The sequence below is a fragment of the Cuculus canorus genome, chromosome 2 (assembly GCF_017976375.1).
Source record: "Cuculus canorus isolate bCucCan1 chromosome 2, bCucCan1.pri, whole genome shotgun sequence".
Classification (NCBI taxonomy): Eukaryota; Metazoa; Chordata; class Aves; order Cuculiformes; family Cuculidae; genus Cuculus; species Cuculus canorus.
The window spans coordinates 37934737-37952646 of NC_071402.1; the positions used below are offsets into that span (position 1 = coordinate 37934737).

The window sequence follows — 17910 nt, forward strand, 5'->3', positions numbered from 1 at the left end:
GGAGTGAGGGGCAGGCAGCTCCTGACCCTCAGTCACAGCAGATGACGTGGTGGGGCGGTGGTCCAGGAAGCAGCCATGGGAGATTTAAATGTCCCCCTAGGAGCACAGCAACTGGAGCACACAAACAACTCCCACTCTACTCTTATGAGACCCCCACCTGGAGTATTGTGTCAAGTTCTGGGATCCTCAACAGAGGAAGGATAAGGAACTGTTCGAACAGGTCTAGACAGGGGGTTGGAACTAGATGATCTTTAACATCCCTTACAACTGAAATCATTCTATGATTCTGTGATTCTATGAATTGGAAGGCTATCAGACTAGTTAGAAACTAATTGAGCAGGCTTTTAGAGGAGATCCTGAGGCAGAGGAAAAATTATTATCCCTTTTAATAATCCCTTACAAGCAGTTCCCAAAACATCATTTTCAGTCAACTGGGTGTGCACAGAGTGCAACAGGAGTTACTTTTTGACATACTGAGCAGGACCATTGGTCTTACAGGTAGTAGACATCTCCTTTCTTGCATCTCTCTGCAATTATGCAGAGATATATACATAACCTGCATATCCAATGCAAAGGATATAATTTATACTTCCACATCTATTCTAATGAAAGTGTAAGAAGGTACCTTCTTTGCTGCCTAAACCTCTGTGAAGGCAGAGATAGAAGCCTTTTTTCTAATATGAGGTCACAGACATTCAACCAGTTACTGCTTCTGGTTATCTGAGAGAAAAGAATATGATCCTTTGACCAGCAAATGGTATAAGAATGGTGGTTTGTATCCACAGATGTAGTGTGTGAGGGAGCACAGAGTCTGTAATTAACAATTAAAAGTTAATACTGTTGGTACTGTATCTTATAATGTCTTTTTTTTGATAATTTAGAAGAGAAATTTTTAAAGGCAAAAGGAAAGATGTATGTGTTGGATGTATGTCAACACTGCTTGACACCATTGGCAGCTGAGGACTAGATCTTCAGGGTATAAATGCATTTAGTTCAGCTGATGCCAGGAGAGCTGTGTCAGTCTGCAATACTTTAAGCTTTATCAGGAGAACACCCAGTACCATCTACAGGAACCTCTTACATGGGGTCAGTGGAGTTCCTTGATAAGGATTAAGTGCTTTCCTGCCAGGAGCTTCAACACCAACAATGGTCCTGAAGATCTAGTGCTGCCAGAAGAGACATATAACCTCTGGCTGTTGCTTTTAATCACAACTGAGGGGAAAGCTGTTTCATGTTATCTTTGAATCTGAAAACTATTAACGTCTCAAAATACTGAAGATCCTCTTTTTCTGTGAGATGTGCCTGCTGCCATCTTCTCCATGGCCTTTTTAGGTAACACAAACTGCAGCGAGTAATGCTGTTATGTTGGAGATTGTTCCAGAGTCTTACCTGTCTCCATTCAAACACAAAGACCTTCTTACAAAGGTGAGCATCTCATCTTATCCATGGTATTGTCTTAAAAATACAGTTCACCAAGTTGAGCAGTCACTGCAGGCAGTTCTGGTTCACAAAACATTCTGGTTCACAGAGGAACGTTTATGGTAGCTTGGGGGAAGTGGTGAAAACTGGGTATTGCCTGCACTCCCAATTAATGTATAGGGCAGTACTGGAGAATGCTTCCAGATGTATTCCTTTGCATGGGAGAACACACTAGGCAGGTATCTTTGATTTAACAGCAAGATAAAGCTGAAATCATGTCTGTACATGGTAGCATTTTGGATTATTTAATAGCTTATTTTTTTTCTTGAGGACTGATGACTTAGCCTGTCATTTATTTGTTTGAGATATTTTATGAAGCGATGATTTCTCTGCACGTATTTTAATCAGGTGTATTATATATCGTTGTTGCTCTATGTTTTCTATTATTCTGAATTAATTTTCCACACAATATCTTTGTTTAATTATATGATACAATCACGTGCATTTTGCATGAATAGGAAGAATCTGTTTTAATTTAGCCATTGTATGTTTTGCTATGTTGAGTTTTCCAGTTAAAATTCCCAAGTTTTTTGTTTTAGCATAACAATAGTCATATTCGTAGCTTCTTAGATTGTAACAAAAGCACTCAGATGTCAGTTCATAGATTGACATAATCAGCTTTGTCTCTTAATTAGAAAAGAGAATAAAGCTGTTTAGGGGTGTCAATGAAATGACAGATGTATCATTAACAGAAGGCTACGTTGAATCAGAATGATGTAAATGCTTGGATTTGAAATGTTAGAATTTTTTAGAGATAACCTTTCATTTCTAATTTTCAGTTTCTCAGGATTTTTGTCTAAATGAAAAATAATAGAGCCAAAGGTACATAATACAGCATATAAATGGAACAATTATTGGTGATGGAGAATTCCAGTTCCTTCTATAAAGACTCAAGTTTATGACCGAGGTATAGATTTAACTAGGAAAACCTGTTACTCAGATTTCCTGTCTACTCTCAACCCAAAATCCAGCATGGCCAATGCACACTTTGGGCATGCCTTGTCATCCCTATGATATCACCAACTGTTTATGAACAACAGGACAGCCTGTACATTTTACTATGAAATTCAGGACATACCTGACTTCTTGGTGCAGCACACTACATGCAATCTTTTCACAATTAGTCAAGGTAGTATTGACTTCAGTGAGTCCATCTTTTGCATATTTCATAGAATCATAGAATCACAGAATAGTTTGGGTTGGAAGGGACCTTAAAGATCACCTAGTTCAAATCCCCCTGCCATAGACAGGGACACCTCCCACTAGATCAGGCTGCCCAAGGCCCTATCCAACCTGGCCTTGAACACCTCCAGGGATGGGGCAGCCACAACTTCCCTGGGCAACCTGTGCCAGTGCCTCACCGCTCTCATAGTGAAGAAATTCCTCCTAATGTCCAGTCTAAATCTACGCCTCTCCAGTTTATACCCATTGCCCCTAGTCCTATCACTACAAGCCTTTGTAAGAAGTCCCTCCCCGGATTTCTTGTAGCCCCTTTGAGGTACCAGAAGGTCACTATAAGGTCTTCTCAGAGCCTTCTCTTCTCCAGGCTGAACAACCCCAACTCTCTCAGCTTGTCCTCATATGGGAGGTGCTCCAGCCCTCTGATCATCCTTGTAGCCCTCCTCTGGACTTGTTCCAACAGCTCCATCTCCTTCTTATGTTGAGGATTCCAGAACTGGACACAGTACTCCAGATGAGGTCTCATGAGAGAGGAATAGAGAGGCAGAATCACCTGCCATGACCTGATGGCCACACTTCTTTTGGTGCAGCCCAGGGTACTGTTGGCCTTCTGGGCTGCGAATATTTCTCCATTGGTGTACGATGTTGTTGATATCTACCCTTTCGCACAATCAAAGTACATTGTACTTGTAAAACACAACAACTTTCAGTTGGAACAGATAAAAATTGCAGAACCTGACTGAATTTCAAATATTTAAATACTGTGACCATGGGAATTACATGCTTTGGGATTCAGGCATACAGGTGGAAATAAGATTGCAAGCTGCATCTATGATCTATCCGAGGTGGCTGATCCCAGGAGCGACTGACATCCAAGACATTCGCAAAGCCTAGCATCTCATATAACTTTACTGGCAGCCTGAGCTAGAGGATTTTCAGACTTCCTACACATCCAGCCGTCTTCTGGCAAGCAATATTAAGGTCCTTCTATGAAGAAATCTGGGCTGTTTTGTCTATTCAGCATCAGTCATACAACAAAATCTGAGGTGCAGATGGACTAGCTGCTGGGTCCAGTTACATGAGCGCACATTCTGGAGTGTACTCTGAAACACCCACACCTACAGCTTTCTGTACCAGATGAGTGGCCATATAGCCAGTGTTGGAGAATGAGGAATGGGTGAGCCACTTGGCTGTAGCCCCAAGTTTGCGTCCATTTCTGCATAGTTATAGTAACATGGATAAGGTGTCCTGAATCTTTGTCTCTTTCTCTGGCTGTATCTGCTTTCTTTTCATTAGAACCTGTAAAGCTTATTATCTCCCCAATATAAATATTTCAAGCTTTTAAGATTTCATGAAACTTTGACACTTCCATTAATTTTGTGTCCTGTGTATAGACAGATGCCTCATTTGCTGTTTGGGATTCTGCATTTAATTATATGGGGCTTCAAAACAGAGGTAATAGTACTCAGTTGGAATAGCTTGTTGGAAAATATTGAATGTTTCTTTAACTAAATTTCTAATTTTCAAATTCCAGCCTTTTACTTGATGGAAAATGGAAATTACTGTTCCCAGCACCAGGAAGTTTAGATCTGTCCTATACTCTTGAACTAAAGCAGGAAATTATGCGATTGGGCAGTATCTGGGTTTTTTTGAGGGAAAAAAGGATAATATTTTTCAGTAAATCTTGGACAGGCAAGTCTTGGACTCTTCAGAAAGTCAATCCTTTTATAACCTAAGTATTATTTTGTGCAGGAAACAACTTAGGAAAACAATGGAACAAGCATTCATTTGCAATTGTAATGTCTCCAATTGCAGTCCCCAAGTTGACATTTACTCAATTTAATTAAAAAAAAATGACAATTGTATTTGTATTTTCTACTCCATCTTTTACAGCAGAGGGATTTATAACATGTTCAGACCTACAATGTCCCAGTTACCGTTTGATCTTGTGATCTTCAATTAATAATATTCTGACTTTCCATGACTGCAGAATGAAAATATGTTCTTAATTTATCCAAAATTGGAATTAGTTAGATTACCTAAAACCAACAAGGATGTTGTACATTCCAGAGAACTCACACAAATACAAGACCAGGAGCTTTATGTAGGTTTAACCCTTGTGCCCTTGAACACAATAGAGTTTACATAAATATTTAAGAAGAGCAGCTGCAGACCAATTAAAGGAATATCTTTTCCAAGCATCAAACCATTGTTTTGAGGCAATATACTGAAGCTCTTAAATTAATACATATTAAATCTGTTACAGGCTCAGCAGAGTTTTAGGCTCAGGAGAGGGAAAAGCAAATGAGAGCACCCCAGGGGGAGGTCGGGCAGAGATTGCCTGTGAGACGCGCAACCCACCATCCAGCTCGCAGGATGTCTGCTTGCGCTGCGAGTGCCTACAGGCTGTTCCACAAGGAGGCTGTTCTGCCCAGGGAGGAAAGGGCACAACCATCCCTCTCATTAGTTCTTTCGGCATCCTAGGAAAAGCTGTGGGCACACTGAGAAAGCTGCAACTGTCTTCATTCTGGTATTTGCTAAATAAAATTAAGGAGCAGCTGTTTTGTGGGAAATATAGTTAAGATTTTTTTTAAAAAAGAAAAAAAATTTAAAAATAAAAATGTTTTAAGATGTTTCAGAATTTCCCTCATAATGAGAGGTCTGGTTTCAGGCTGGTCTCACCCAGGAGTCTGCACTTCATATCTACTCACTTCAGACTACATACTCCATGGGGTTGCTCTTACACACTGCGTAGCTTGAATTATAGAAGGGTGCTGCTCATATGCACTGTAATGTGAAAAGTATCACTATCCGGCCCTAAGAAAATAAATTTGCAAGTAATCAGGTTCATTGCTCCCTAATTGTGTCAGCTTGTTAAGGCAGGGTCAGGATTTATCCAGCTATGAACTATGAAAAAATCTGACTTGATAAAGACCTGTGTGTGCTATTGCAGGAAGGGGCAGAGCCAAAGCTCAGGGGAAGAGGAGGAGGAGGGAAAGGGTGCAAGTGAAATGGAAAACAGCTGTGAAGGAGAGATTTGAGCGAAGAGCATACAAACACGTCTAGGAAGAGAGTAGGAAAGGAGATTTGTTGCAACTAGTAAGAGGTAGAGTGCATGTTGCAACATGGTTTCTGCTGAAATAAATCCTCTGTAGTCTTTGCTGAAAGAAGTAAAATCAGTTCAGATGAGAAAACGGATGTTAATATAGGCTGATGGCAGAAGGAGATGGAGGAGGGGAGACTGGATATGTAGCGAAGAGTCCAGTTACAAGACTGTTTCTCTTAACATATGTGATGGACTTGTAGCACTGGGAGGAAAAGAGAGAAAGCAAAGATCTAGGAAGCAAGTATGTGCAATACTTTAAAAGGGAAGAAGACTTACTAATACTACATTCATCTTATAAAAATTAAGACTTTTTAAACATTCACCTAAGTACAGTATTCAGTTGCTGGTCCACTGTGATATATGCATTAGTGACAGGATTAGTTAGTTTTTCCAGTATATCATTTCAACTTTGAGTTGTATTTACAAATAAGTAGACTAAGAAAGGTACTTGAGATATTTTTGTATTTATTCAACTGTTCAGACTATACTTTGGAATTTTTCAGTACATTTTTGACCGAAACATGTATGTCCTGTCTGATAATTCTGTAGCAAGATTCATGAAATGTCTGACATCTGAAGCTCTCAGGGGAGAGGAAGGAAAGTGCCTGCAGATAGCCATGTGCTTCTGCATGCTTCTGCTTGGGAATGCATGGCCATAACTGTGGGAGTCGTGAAATTGTTAATTAAAAACTTCATAGCTGTGTTGCATCATTTTTTAAAGATAAAATGCGAAATTTTTTATTCATCTAAAGCTATGCGTGTGCAGATTTTAAGACAGAGTAAGTGGCACCGTTTCTCTAGTTAATTACCTCAATAAATCAGGAGTGGGCTGCTGATATTTGAAAATCATGCATGTGGTAGACAGAGTGAGTAAGAGAACAGTTTTCTGCAATGTTCTGTTCTTGGCCTGTAAGGGTATATAGTGCACTTGGTTCAAAAGAGTGGTATTAATACAATATCACCATGATTATTGCATCAGAAGTTTGCTGCAATAAAACTAAATATTGCAATAAAACTAAATGTTTGTGTTACCCATGCAAGAACACTCAATTTTTCCTGTGGTGAATTTACTGTTTGCATATATGCATATGTGTGTACATATAGAAATAAGTATGCTTATATACACATAATCTGTGTTCATAAATGCCTGTACATGCACACATACACACACGTGCATTCTGAATGAGTTGTTTCCTTCCTGAAAATGGCTAATATTTGCTGGAAGAGGGAATAGAGGGAGTGATTTTATCAAAACTAGTTGATCTCACAAATGATCGGCTTTACAGTTTATAGTGTAAATGTATGTTGTAGAAAGGCTGTTCCTATCTCCAGCTAAGACAGGGACAACAGATGTGTATAGGCAGACAGGAGAGCATGGTGGGGATGGACAAGACTCACCAACAGCCTTACGTGTTCTCTGTGCGGATGCATTATATATGTGGTCCACAGTGGTTGCAGTTGTGGTCAGGATTCACGGAGAGATTTCATTGAGGATGGGCTGGTAGTGAAACCAGGAAGGCAATATTTGGACTAAGAATATATTGCAGGAGATGAGTGCAGGAACTCCCCAGATATGAAGAGAAGCTTGGTTTGTAAAGGGAGTTAACAGTGGGTGGACAAAGGGACTGAACAGTGGTGGCAGGTCCACGAAGGCATCTGGGGAGGGATGGGCAAACGGGGTGGGAATATGCAGAGGGATCATGAGGAGGAGAAAAAAGTTTACAAATTAGCGAGCCAGGAAAACTGAAATAAATAAACCAAATCTGTGGAGAGACATGACATAATTAGGGAACTATAGAGGACTCACCCTCTCTTTACTTCCTAAGTGAGCAACTCTAACCTATCTGTATTGCTAATAAAGACCAATACTTCCAGAAAGCCTTTTCTCTGTAGTGATTGTAGAGAATTTAAGAGATGTCTGGCTTAATCAAGATACCAAACTTCTGGATAGCTCAGTTACATGAAATGAAGGGTATATTTTCATTACCCTTTTTGTTCTAATGAACATTCTGCATTATTTGGTATTCATACAGTTTTATTTGAAATAATATTTTATTTTACTTTTTTTTTACTTCTGAAAGTATATACTACATACTCAAAGAAAATATAGTTGCTACACACGTAAGATACAATATCTTTCCATCTAACATTTTCCTCTCTTTCCTTGTTACCAGGATTTTTAAACGTAATGGTGTCCCACCGCTGTTCTGCAATATCCTGAATTTATTTGTTCGCTCTTTATTACGTAAGGAATGATTTCTGCCTGTTTGAATATATTTCTGTGGGGAGTGCTGACATTCTTATCCACACTTCACTTGTCATTTCTAGGCCAGACGGTTAATATTATGAGCTACTTACTGCATACAGTTTTAACGTGTTGCAGCAAGGCAGTATATGAAAGGGCAGATATGGCTTATGGAAGAGATGGATATTAGGTGAGAGTCATTAGGGTCTCATAGGTGAGGTCAGTTAATGTGCAGCTTCAATATGTTCCTTATAGGGGTAAAAGGTAGTACTGGTGAACCTCATATTCCAATCCCATCCTTCTTACATGAATACAGGAAAAAATAGTGTTTATGTTTGTGGATAATACCGGAAGAGGAACGGCTGCAAGCCCGCAAAGGAGGGATTAGTGTTCCAAACAACGAACTGGAGAACACAGAGGACTAATCAACAGCACCTGGAGAGGACCACGATCTTTTCTCTGGGAAAAGGCTGAGGGATGTAGTGGTTCCCCAGCTGTTTTTTTTATCAACACAGTGGTGATTTTGCACAAAGACGAGGTTGTGCTGGGAGGCAAAGCTGAGTGAGTCACCGTCAAGATGGAAGAGGTAATTGCTCTTCTGTGCTCAGAGCAGGGCAGTGCTGTAGGGAAAAGTGCACATGAACTTTAGAAAATCAAGAGGAGGAACGACACGGGTACATAGAGGTCTAGAAAACTGTTATGACAAAATACTAGAAGACATTTAGGTTGTTTTAACCTAAAGAAGACTAAGGGAGAACATCTTAAGTACCTTTAAATACATCAAGTGCTCCTGCAGAGTGAAGGCAAACATTTATTCTCTTCTCCTTTGCAGGCAGAATGAGAAGTACTGGGCTTGAGGTACGACATGAAGATAAAGGTTAGATATAAGGAGAAACTTTCTGATAATAAGGACAGATGCTTGAGGAGACTGTAGAAACTCTTGAGTATCTTCAAGAACTGCATAGACAAATATGAGGGAAAATATTGGTGCATGGCACCCTTTCAGGGATAGGAGGCATGGATTAAGTAAACTCTCATCCCTTCCTCACCTATTTTTCTTTCATTAAAGTAGAGTTAAAAAAGGAAAAGCCCTGGACTGTGCAAGTGATCTCAAATGTAGAATGCAATAGAATCACCTTGGGCTTGGTCAGGGGAAGTTTTGGGTAGTTGTGGCTCCTCTTACCAACTTCATCCAGCGTAGAAACAAATTAGGATTTCAAGAATGGGGCCACAAGCACTGAATTTATATTAATTCTTAATATTGCTGAATTATTGTCATACTGACTAGGTCTTCACTTCTCTGTGACTCCTATCTTGGCTATTATTAAACCTTACATGACATTTTCTGTAGGACCTTTCTGGGAATTTTCAGTCTCTGATAAAATCTGACCCAAAAGGGTTTTTTCGCTGGGTTTTCATTTTTAAATTGTTCAGAGGACTTTTCTGCAATGGTATTTACGTACCTTTTGGCTTTCTAGGCAATATCCCAAACACTTAATGCAAGTAGTGGTTGAATTTGTGAATTGCCTGGTAAACGGGTTTGAAATGTAGTAGTAGAGGTGGTATGTACATTTGTTGAGATAATGTAGCCTAAAAAATGGCAACAGAATATGATTTCCTAGATAGCAATATTTCAGAGCTACTGAATGAGTTGTTGAGTACTGGTAATTTTTTTTATATTTGGGGATGACTGAAATTAAATTACGAGAATAGGGAGGGGGGAGAAAAGGCTCCTGTGATGAACCAGTTACAACAGAAGTTAGAATTCTTAGCAATAAAAAGCTTGCATGCTTATACAGAAAAAATATTTTTTATTAAAATCCTAGTTCTTCACATAAAAAACTTTCAACAAAAGGATTGCATTTTTCTGTGGGGGAAAAGAAAATCATTGTAAATATTCACTGTTTGGCTGATTTGTTTTCATCAGCATTTCTCCCAGTTTGTTTCACATCACCACTAGAGTCTGTCTTTGCTATATTGCTCCTTTGGGAAGCGCAGATAAACTTGGTGTGGTCAAAAGTATATTTGATACTCTTTCCTGAGTTTTTTCACTTTTCTTTCATGAGTAATCTTCATCCTAATGAAAAAGGGGAGACTCTCAGTACTGCAGTGTGAAATCACTTTACTTAGGCAAAAGGATAGGCAGCAGCAGTGTGAGGTTTTTTCCATCACAGGGCTCTTGTTTCTTCTTCGCTGAGTCAATCCGTGTCTGCGTCTCTGTGTCAAGACTTGGTCTGATGCATCCATTTACTCCACATAAGCCTCCAAACAGTGATCAGATAGGAACAGCATCTGGCCCTTACCCCCGTAGGAAGTGTTTAAGCTGAGAATTCAAGGCAGAATGCTGTATATGGCTAAAGCTCTCATCCGTCTTCTTCTGTGGGGAATACTTTTTCACACTGCATGTATTCAACCTGGAAAATTTACAGTTCCAGGAGGTCACTGAGGCAGATAATCTAGACAGGATATTTAAAGCATGAATAATTTTATTTTAAAAAAATTGTGTTATGGACAAATACTTGGAAGATAAGATTTTTTTCCTCTCTTCATAGTTACAAAACACCTAATGCTATGAGCAGGTCTTGTAGAGAAACTATAACTGCTAAATTTAAAAAAATAGGAGGGTAGAATTACTGGCTTCCTGCTGTCCAAAGTTTCCCGTGTTCTCCCTTTCATAATACAAGAAGACACTGCAGACACCACATTTCTGGGGATTACCTTTCTTGGGGTTGAAGCCTTTGGCCTCATTCTTTTCCTCGCAGTTAAGAGTGTTCATAAGCCCCTGGAAAGACACTGTCTGTCATGTCTTGTTGCTTAAATATTGTGATAGAGCCTGTGAATAATCTCAAACTGCTTTGACATGTTCATAATAGCTTTTGTTCTACTCCTGTAGCCATCCATTTCCATTCCTTAAAGTCCCCAGCATGGTGTGTTCCAGCTTGGATATGGTGTGTGATGGTTTAACCAGAGATGCTACGGGAAAACGAGACCAATAACTTCATTTTTTTTTTCTGGATGGTGAGAGTGGTTTGGAAAGTGAAAATGACCTCTTGTTAGCAAACAGCATTGTTAGACCTTTTTCTCCCTGGCTTGCTGCTTTTTTCACCCTTTGATGAAAGTTACTGAGAAGCAGTCAGCTGAACCAGCGGTACCCTGCACAGTGACGTGTTCGTGTAGGGCCTTTTCAACTGTGCTGTGAGCAGTGAAGGCTGGGTTAACACCAGATGCCAATCACACACCACTGGTGGATTTGCAAGATTATAGGACAGGAAAAAAGATGAAGGTTAAGCACAGGGCACAATAGAGATTACTTATGGTAATGAATTGTATAATTTTTCTAGACAGATCTGGATTAATGTTTATCCCAGGCAAGAGATTACTGTATGTCTGATTCTAGTTGTAAACAGACATTATTAAACAGAAGGTTTATGTTCATGAAATGCGACTATGGGTGTTAAAGCACTTATGATTTATTATGTGCAAAGAGAAAAATTAACCTGTTCATCTGCTATAGTACAAGATGCACTGTGGATTTTTGCATAATTTGGAAGGCATCTGCTCTTTTGGAATACAAATAACCAGTGAAATGAGAAGCATTCTTCTCTCATTTACAGTGATTCTATTCCTGACACAGCAGAGGAGCTGAAGTGGCATAACCAGCAAAAGAATAGTCTTGTGTGATTTTATAATGCAACAAGATTTCTATGAGAGATAATGTTGACAAAGTCTGTTTGCTTATGAATCTTTAGGGTATTTTCTTTAGAATTAAAAAAAAATACTAGTGTTCAAGGAGCTTAATGAATTACCTTATTTGGGTTTCCAAAATAATTTCATTTCACTAATTGAAAACAATATTTAGAGATGTTGAATTTTAAAAATATAATTTTTTTAATCTATTTTTCACATTATTTGTCTTCTGGCCAATTTTTCTCCTGCTTTGTTGCATCACTGCTCTTTAGCATAAGTGAGACAGAGACATAACATCCAGATTATTAAACACTGCCTCATCTCAGTAGCTAAATAATAACGCCCTAGTCAGTAACTTCTGTGCTCTGGGTGAGCTGGAAAATCACCTTTAAAGAAACTGTAAACAAAGTCCAAAACTTTCCTTCTTTGATCAAGTAGACATTTCAATTTTATTACTTGCTAACAAGGAAGTATCTCTTCCCTGTGAAAGCAAATAAAAATCAAAATCTGTTCATTCTATTTACGGGCTGTATTTGTAGCCAGATGAATTTTGCATAATGCCATTTGAAATTATCCATTTAGAAATGATAGATGATACAACTGACTTCCTTTCCCTCTACTTTGTAACTGATCCGCCTACTTATAGATTGCATTGGACGTGTTGCTGGTGCTTTATTAGTAAAATTCACTCACATACGTGAGAAGTTTGTCCATTGGGTCTTGCTAACTTCAGAGAGGCTTCTCAGATAAGTAAAGATATTCCTGTATATAAGCGAAACCAGCCCAATCTGTAAAAAACATGGGAATGTGGAGTGTAAAGACCCGGGAATATTACAAGGTGTGTTAAGTGAATTAGAAATTAAGCAGTTAAACAAGACTCAAAAAATCATAATGTGATAAGATGTTCTGAATGCTTTAGTTAAAAAAGTTGTGGTCTTAAATGACCATCAAACCACTTCATATTGCTTTTTTATATTTCTTAACTATATTTTATATTTTGTACAATAATGTATGTTTTATCATGTGAAAAATTTAGCTTAATAATAAAAGTTTTACAACAGCTGTGAAGTGTGGTTATGAAGTTAAAGTTTGTCAACAAATTAATTAACCAGTAAAAGTTTCTGCGAGCTTTGTTAATGGTTCCGTGAAGTATCTGAAGGCAATAGGAACTTCTGGAGGCACCTGGGATGCAAGTGGAAGTCCTGAAGGAAGCTGGGGTCAGCTGAACTGCAGTGCTTAAAAGTTTGTGCAGCGAACCGTTGTATTTTGGGAGGCACTAAAATATACGCAGTGCTCTTTTCTTTGCTGTGTGAAGGCAGACATCGATAAATCATGAAGATGACCTCCATCTTCTGAAGAGAAGTAAAGCTAGAAATGAAGACACATTTCTGTTATCAGTCTGCTGTGGTTCATAAGTTGAACTGGTTTTATATTTTCCTCTGAAAGCCGTGTAGCCTTGACACGGTGTTTAACAGTGTTAAGCTTATTGCTGCTGAGCTAAACATGTCTGAAGCGAACGATGACCCTCACGTCTTTGTGATAGCAAAATGTCTCCCTGATGTGATCCCGGAGACTTGGAGCATTAAGTTAATTTTCCCCTGGATTTCTGAGCTGCCTCTTTTTTACCCAGCGGAGAGCTTGTGAAGAATACAGCTTCTGACCGAATGACAGAATGTGGAGGGTGAAATTAGATGCATTCAATTAGAAGATGACAAAAAGCCGATCTAAATATTTGTCAGGATGCTACTTACGGAGCGTAGTGTCCAGCCTGGGAAGTGAAAGGCGAACGCTCTTGGGACTTAATAGTTGGGGTGGCGGGTGGAAGGGGAAGATGGATGAATCTCCCACATTCTTTATGGGCTTGGAGAGGATAATTGAGGGTATCGAGTGGGCCGTGTATGCTTCCAGGGCTGGTGATCCCTCTCATGTAATCTCAGATTAGTTCTTTTCTTGCGTTCAGTTAAGACCGAATTAACCATTACAAAGTTTTCTGGACCACTTGAGTAAAAAGTGTTGTTATTTGACTGCCAGAGAATGGAAAATTCAGTGTTTTATGGGTGATACGGAAAAAAAGGGGACTCTACTTAGTCTCCACAATAAAAAAAAAAAAAACCACCAGAAAACAAAAAAACATCAAATGAAATGAAAATGCCAGGACAAATGTGTCAGCTGTGGAATTGTTGGGTTTGGACGAGAACATTTACTAGTTTTCCGGAGGACAAAGGGATGTTCTTGAAAGCTAACATTCCTAGTTAATAGTCAGTTAAACTGATTTAGAAAGACTCAGAAAGAAACCAAGATGTGCAGCTTGGCTTAGCCACGTCTGTTTATCTGTAAATTACATTTATAGCAACTTTTTAAAGTTGGCTCATAATTTCCTGCTCAGAAAGTTTTAATTAGGAAAATTTAAAAATTAAATGCAACATATCCTATTTGCCTTTCCTTTTTTATTGTGTTTCTGTTACAGCAGTTCAAGGGAGAATGTGGCTGTGATAGGGTTAATCCAGCTACATAAAAATACATGCTGTGTATGATAGTAGTAAAGCTTGTGATCCCTTGATCTTTGATTAGATCCAAGCTAGTAAATATCTTGTGTTTAATCAGAATGGGTTGTTCTGCATGTAGTATAAGTCACCTTCACAGATGGGATGTAGCAGCAGAGTTGTTTGTGAATATTTGTTTTAATCCTTTCCAGAGCAAGCACGCTTTATGTTTCTTTGTTGTAAATCAGATTTGAGCAACTAAAGACCAGCACGAAGGAAAGGCACATACTTGCAGTCAGGAATAGGACAGTGTGGGAACCTTTTTTTCTTTTTTAAAGAAAAATGTAGCGTATTAGAATATTAAAAGGTATTTAAGGTATTTTGTACTATTCCATAAACATAACTAACACCACAGCTGCTTTTTTAGACTGGGAGGCAAATATCATTATCTAGAATTTAATGTTAAACTGTTCATACACATTTCTGACTTAGGAGACTATAAATATACAGAGAACAAAGATTTTAAAGACATTTGGTGAGAATGATTGCTGTTCTGTGTGCTGGTAAACAGGAATTCTTAAAACATTATCTGTTAGGCTAGTTGTTTTGTGTGGTATGTCAGCGTCCTATTTACCTAAATCTGTCATAATTGCCTTCCGATACATCTTCCTCTGACATGCCAAATATTAAAAATGAGAGGGCTCTTTGTTGGGAAATTTTCTACTGAATGTCATTTTTCTGTGTTCGTAACTTGATGGTAATAGCTGGACGACCTGTAGTTAAATGCATCTCAATTTCTTTCACTTATTTTTCCTAATCACCACACAGAGCCTTCTGTGCTCAAAGGTGTGATTAGTTTTAACCTGCTGTGATATCTGAGCAACTTTCTGTACCACATATTGTACATTGCAAGAATTATATATGTAGAGGGTGAGTCTAAGGATATAAATGGATAAAAAGATGAGTTGTTCTCATGCCAAAGTTAATTCCTGATTTTTTTTTCTTTTTTTTTTACAGAAAGACCGGCGAGCCCCCGCTAATAAATGGCTGGATTCCTTACCTGGGGAAGGCTTTGATTTTTAGAAAAGATGCTTTCAAATTCTTACTGGATCAGCAAAAGAAACTTGGAGATATTTTCACTGTACATATTGCTGGTGAGAAATATTTTAGTAGTTCTCTTGATTTTTTCCATTGGTGTAGTTAAATACTAATTCAAATGTTTAGTTTAGAATCTTCCTTAACCAAAAAACATTTTTGTGTAACATAGGCAATAAAAATTTGTTAAATTCACATGCATTGTATGCATAATAAGTATCCACAGGATAGAGTTATAAGCATGTGGATTTATATACAGCTGTAAGTATATATGCATATTGACAGAATTTGTAGGCATGTAATGTACAAACACAGATTTTACCAGCACATTTAATTGTGTATTGTTTTTTTCCCCTAAAGAAGGGAGAACTAACATCATCTTGACACTGTACAGAAAAATATCAGATTAAATTTAGAAAACACTTAAGAAAAAAAGTGCAGAATATGTTCTCACACATTTTACAACTGGTTGACAGGAACACAAGGGAGTGAATGACACATTGACTCAGTGATACAATCAGGACTGGAACACAGAAACTTCCCGTTGCCAGCCTTTTACTCTGATCATGCTTGCTGAAAATAAAAATATAATAAAGTATGATATAACCTTGCTGCTTTCTGTATTTATAGCTGTATTACTACGCTAACTTGAATACAAACATTTGAGTGAGTTCACATAGACACGTAGCTGTGGAAGAAAAACACAGAATGAAGCTGGAATCTTGAATGAAACTTAAATATATAAACTGGCACATATATATATATGTATACACATGCACAGATATGTACTTTTTACTAAAATCAATTTAAAATTCAGTATTTTCCTCTGCTCGGAAAAAGGCAAACTCTTATTACTGCAGGTGGATGTAATGGATCTTTTGCCCCCTTACATGCTGATATCCTCATTCAAATGATCAATTTCAGAGTTAAGCCTATCTCATTTTCAGCTATTCCTGTATTTTTAGGGTGTTTCAAATAGAAATGTAAAGTGTAAACTGTACAGTTTGCTTTGTCATTTCATGTCAGTATCATTAGCTTTATATTTCCATGTAAGTAATATTTTGCAGTAAAAATAATATTTTTCTTCAAAAGTCAACTAAATTGCAAGCGGTATGCTTAATTAATAATGTTTTTCTTCCACTTATCAAATCCGTGTTTTTTTTTTTCTTTGGAAGAGGATTTTTACTGCTATTGAATTGGGGGGGGTTATTCACTCAGTGCTTTTTATTTGGAAAGTGGTATGCTCAGATTTTTTTCCATCTCAAAAGTGAGTTTGAAATAGTACAAGACCAACTTTTGTTGAAATACAGTCTTTTTTATTTTTTATGTATATTCACACTATATACAGTTGTGGCTTCTTACAAATACAGATGAGTAATTATAATTCTGAGACTACCTTGGTACATTCGTAAAACCAGATACAGTTGTACCTAAGAATGCTTAATGTGTTAAATCAAATATTTATTATCTTTCAGCTCTTTATTATTTTATGTAAGACTATATTTAGAGATTTGTGTGTTTAAACAATCTATCAGTGGAATTTAGTTTAATGAATTTCTATTTGCATGTTAAACAAAATTCCGTTTCAACTTATCTCCCTGTGTTCAGGTATTTTGAGAAAGCCTTCCTTGGTAGAGACTGAGGTAAATGAAGTGAGTTCTGGATATCATTTCAGCATTAAACAGGGAAATCTTTGATTTTGTGAATTTGTCATATCAGATATCACTTTCAGTTGTCTTTTTCCAGTATAAAAATACTGACCGTCAAGACTTCACTAAGGAAAAACAGTTTGTCATCCGCAAATCAAAGAAGAAGCCAAAGCTAGTTAGTACCTCCTATCATGTCCTGATTCAAAGACATACAGGATTTCTGTATGTCTTACTGATTTGACAAAGATGATATTTATATGTTCAGCAGACATAGCATAGTCTGCGGTATATGGACTATCATTACTTTACCCCCCTGGTGGATGTCTAAAGGTCCTGTCAAAAAATTCTATCGATATATATTGTTCTAATTATTGGTTCTCAAACTAGTTCATTTGGAAAATGCAGAACGATGCTTGGAGTTTCTGGCGTTGCCCCGTACCGGTAATGCGATTTCGCTGATTGTACTTTCCCATGTGATGAGCAAATGATTGTCATCCCTAAAAGTCGCAAGGGACATGAATGTCATCTTAATAAAGAAATTAAAAAGCACATCTTTCTATGAGAAACAATGTAAATTCCTGACCTGTCGCAGAAAATAGTTCTCTAATTGGTTTTGTGTGGTGGTGCAGCAGAATCGTTTTCCCCAAACGTCATGCCAGCGAAGCACTACTGTACATCATTGTCAGCAGTTCAGCAGAATCTCCCTAATAAGAGGATGATTACGTAAATGCAATAGTCTTCCAAAACAGAAAAAAAAAAATAAAAGAAAATAATAAGGAGGAGAAAGAGAGAGAGTCCGTGGTGTTGAGATGATCATACTTCCCCAGCCAACCTCTCTGCTTGTTAAAGGTCAGCAGACGGCTAGATAAGAACTTAAAGAGCTGAAAACAGTTCTGTCATAGTTTCTTGGGATTAAACGTTGTCTCCTTTTCCTGACAAGTTCTTCGGAATGATACTGAATCTTACAACGCTTTCTCTGAGTTTAAC

The 17910-nt window shown here is 37.9% G+C and overlaps 1 protein-coding gene across 4 annotated transcripts in view; it reads left to right on the top strand.

Annotated features, from left to right (window-relative positions):
• LOC104068097 (cytochrome P450 7B1) overlaps window positions 1–17910 on the top strand; it is a 132090-nt gene that overhangs the window by 89812 nt on the left and 24368 nt on the right. For 2 of the 4 annotated variants that reach the window (XM_054059454.1, XM_054059455.1), the window contains exon 2: window positions 15197–15333. In XM_054059454.1, coding sequence (XP_053915429.1) covers window positions 15197–15333 — 137 coding nt within the window. Of the gene's footprint in view, window positions 1–1319; window positions 1426–14527; window positions 14547–15196; window positions 15334–17910 lie in introns of those variants that run through there. The other 2 variants (XM_054059456.1, XM_054059458.1) reach the window with 2 other exon arrangements.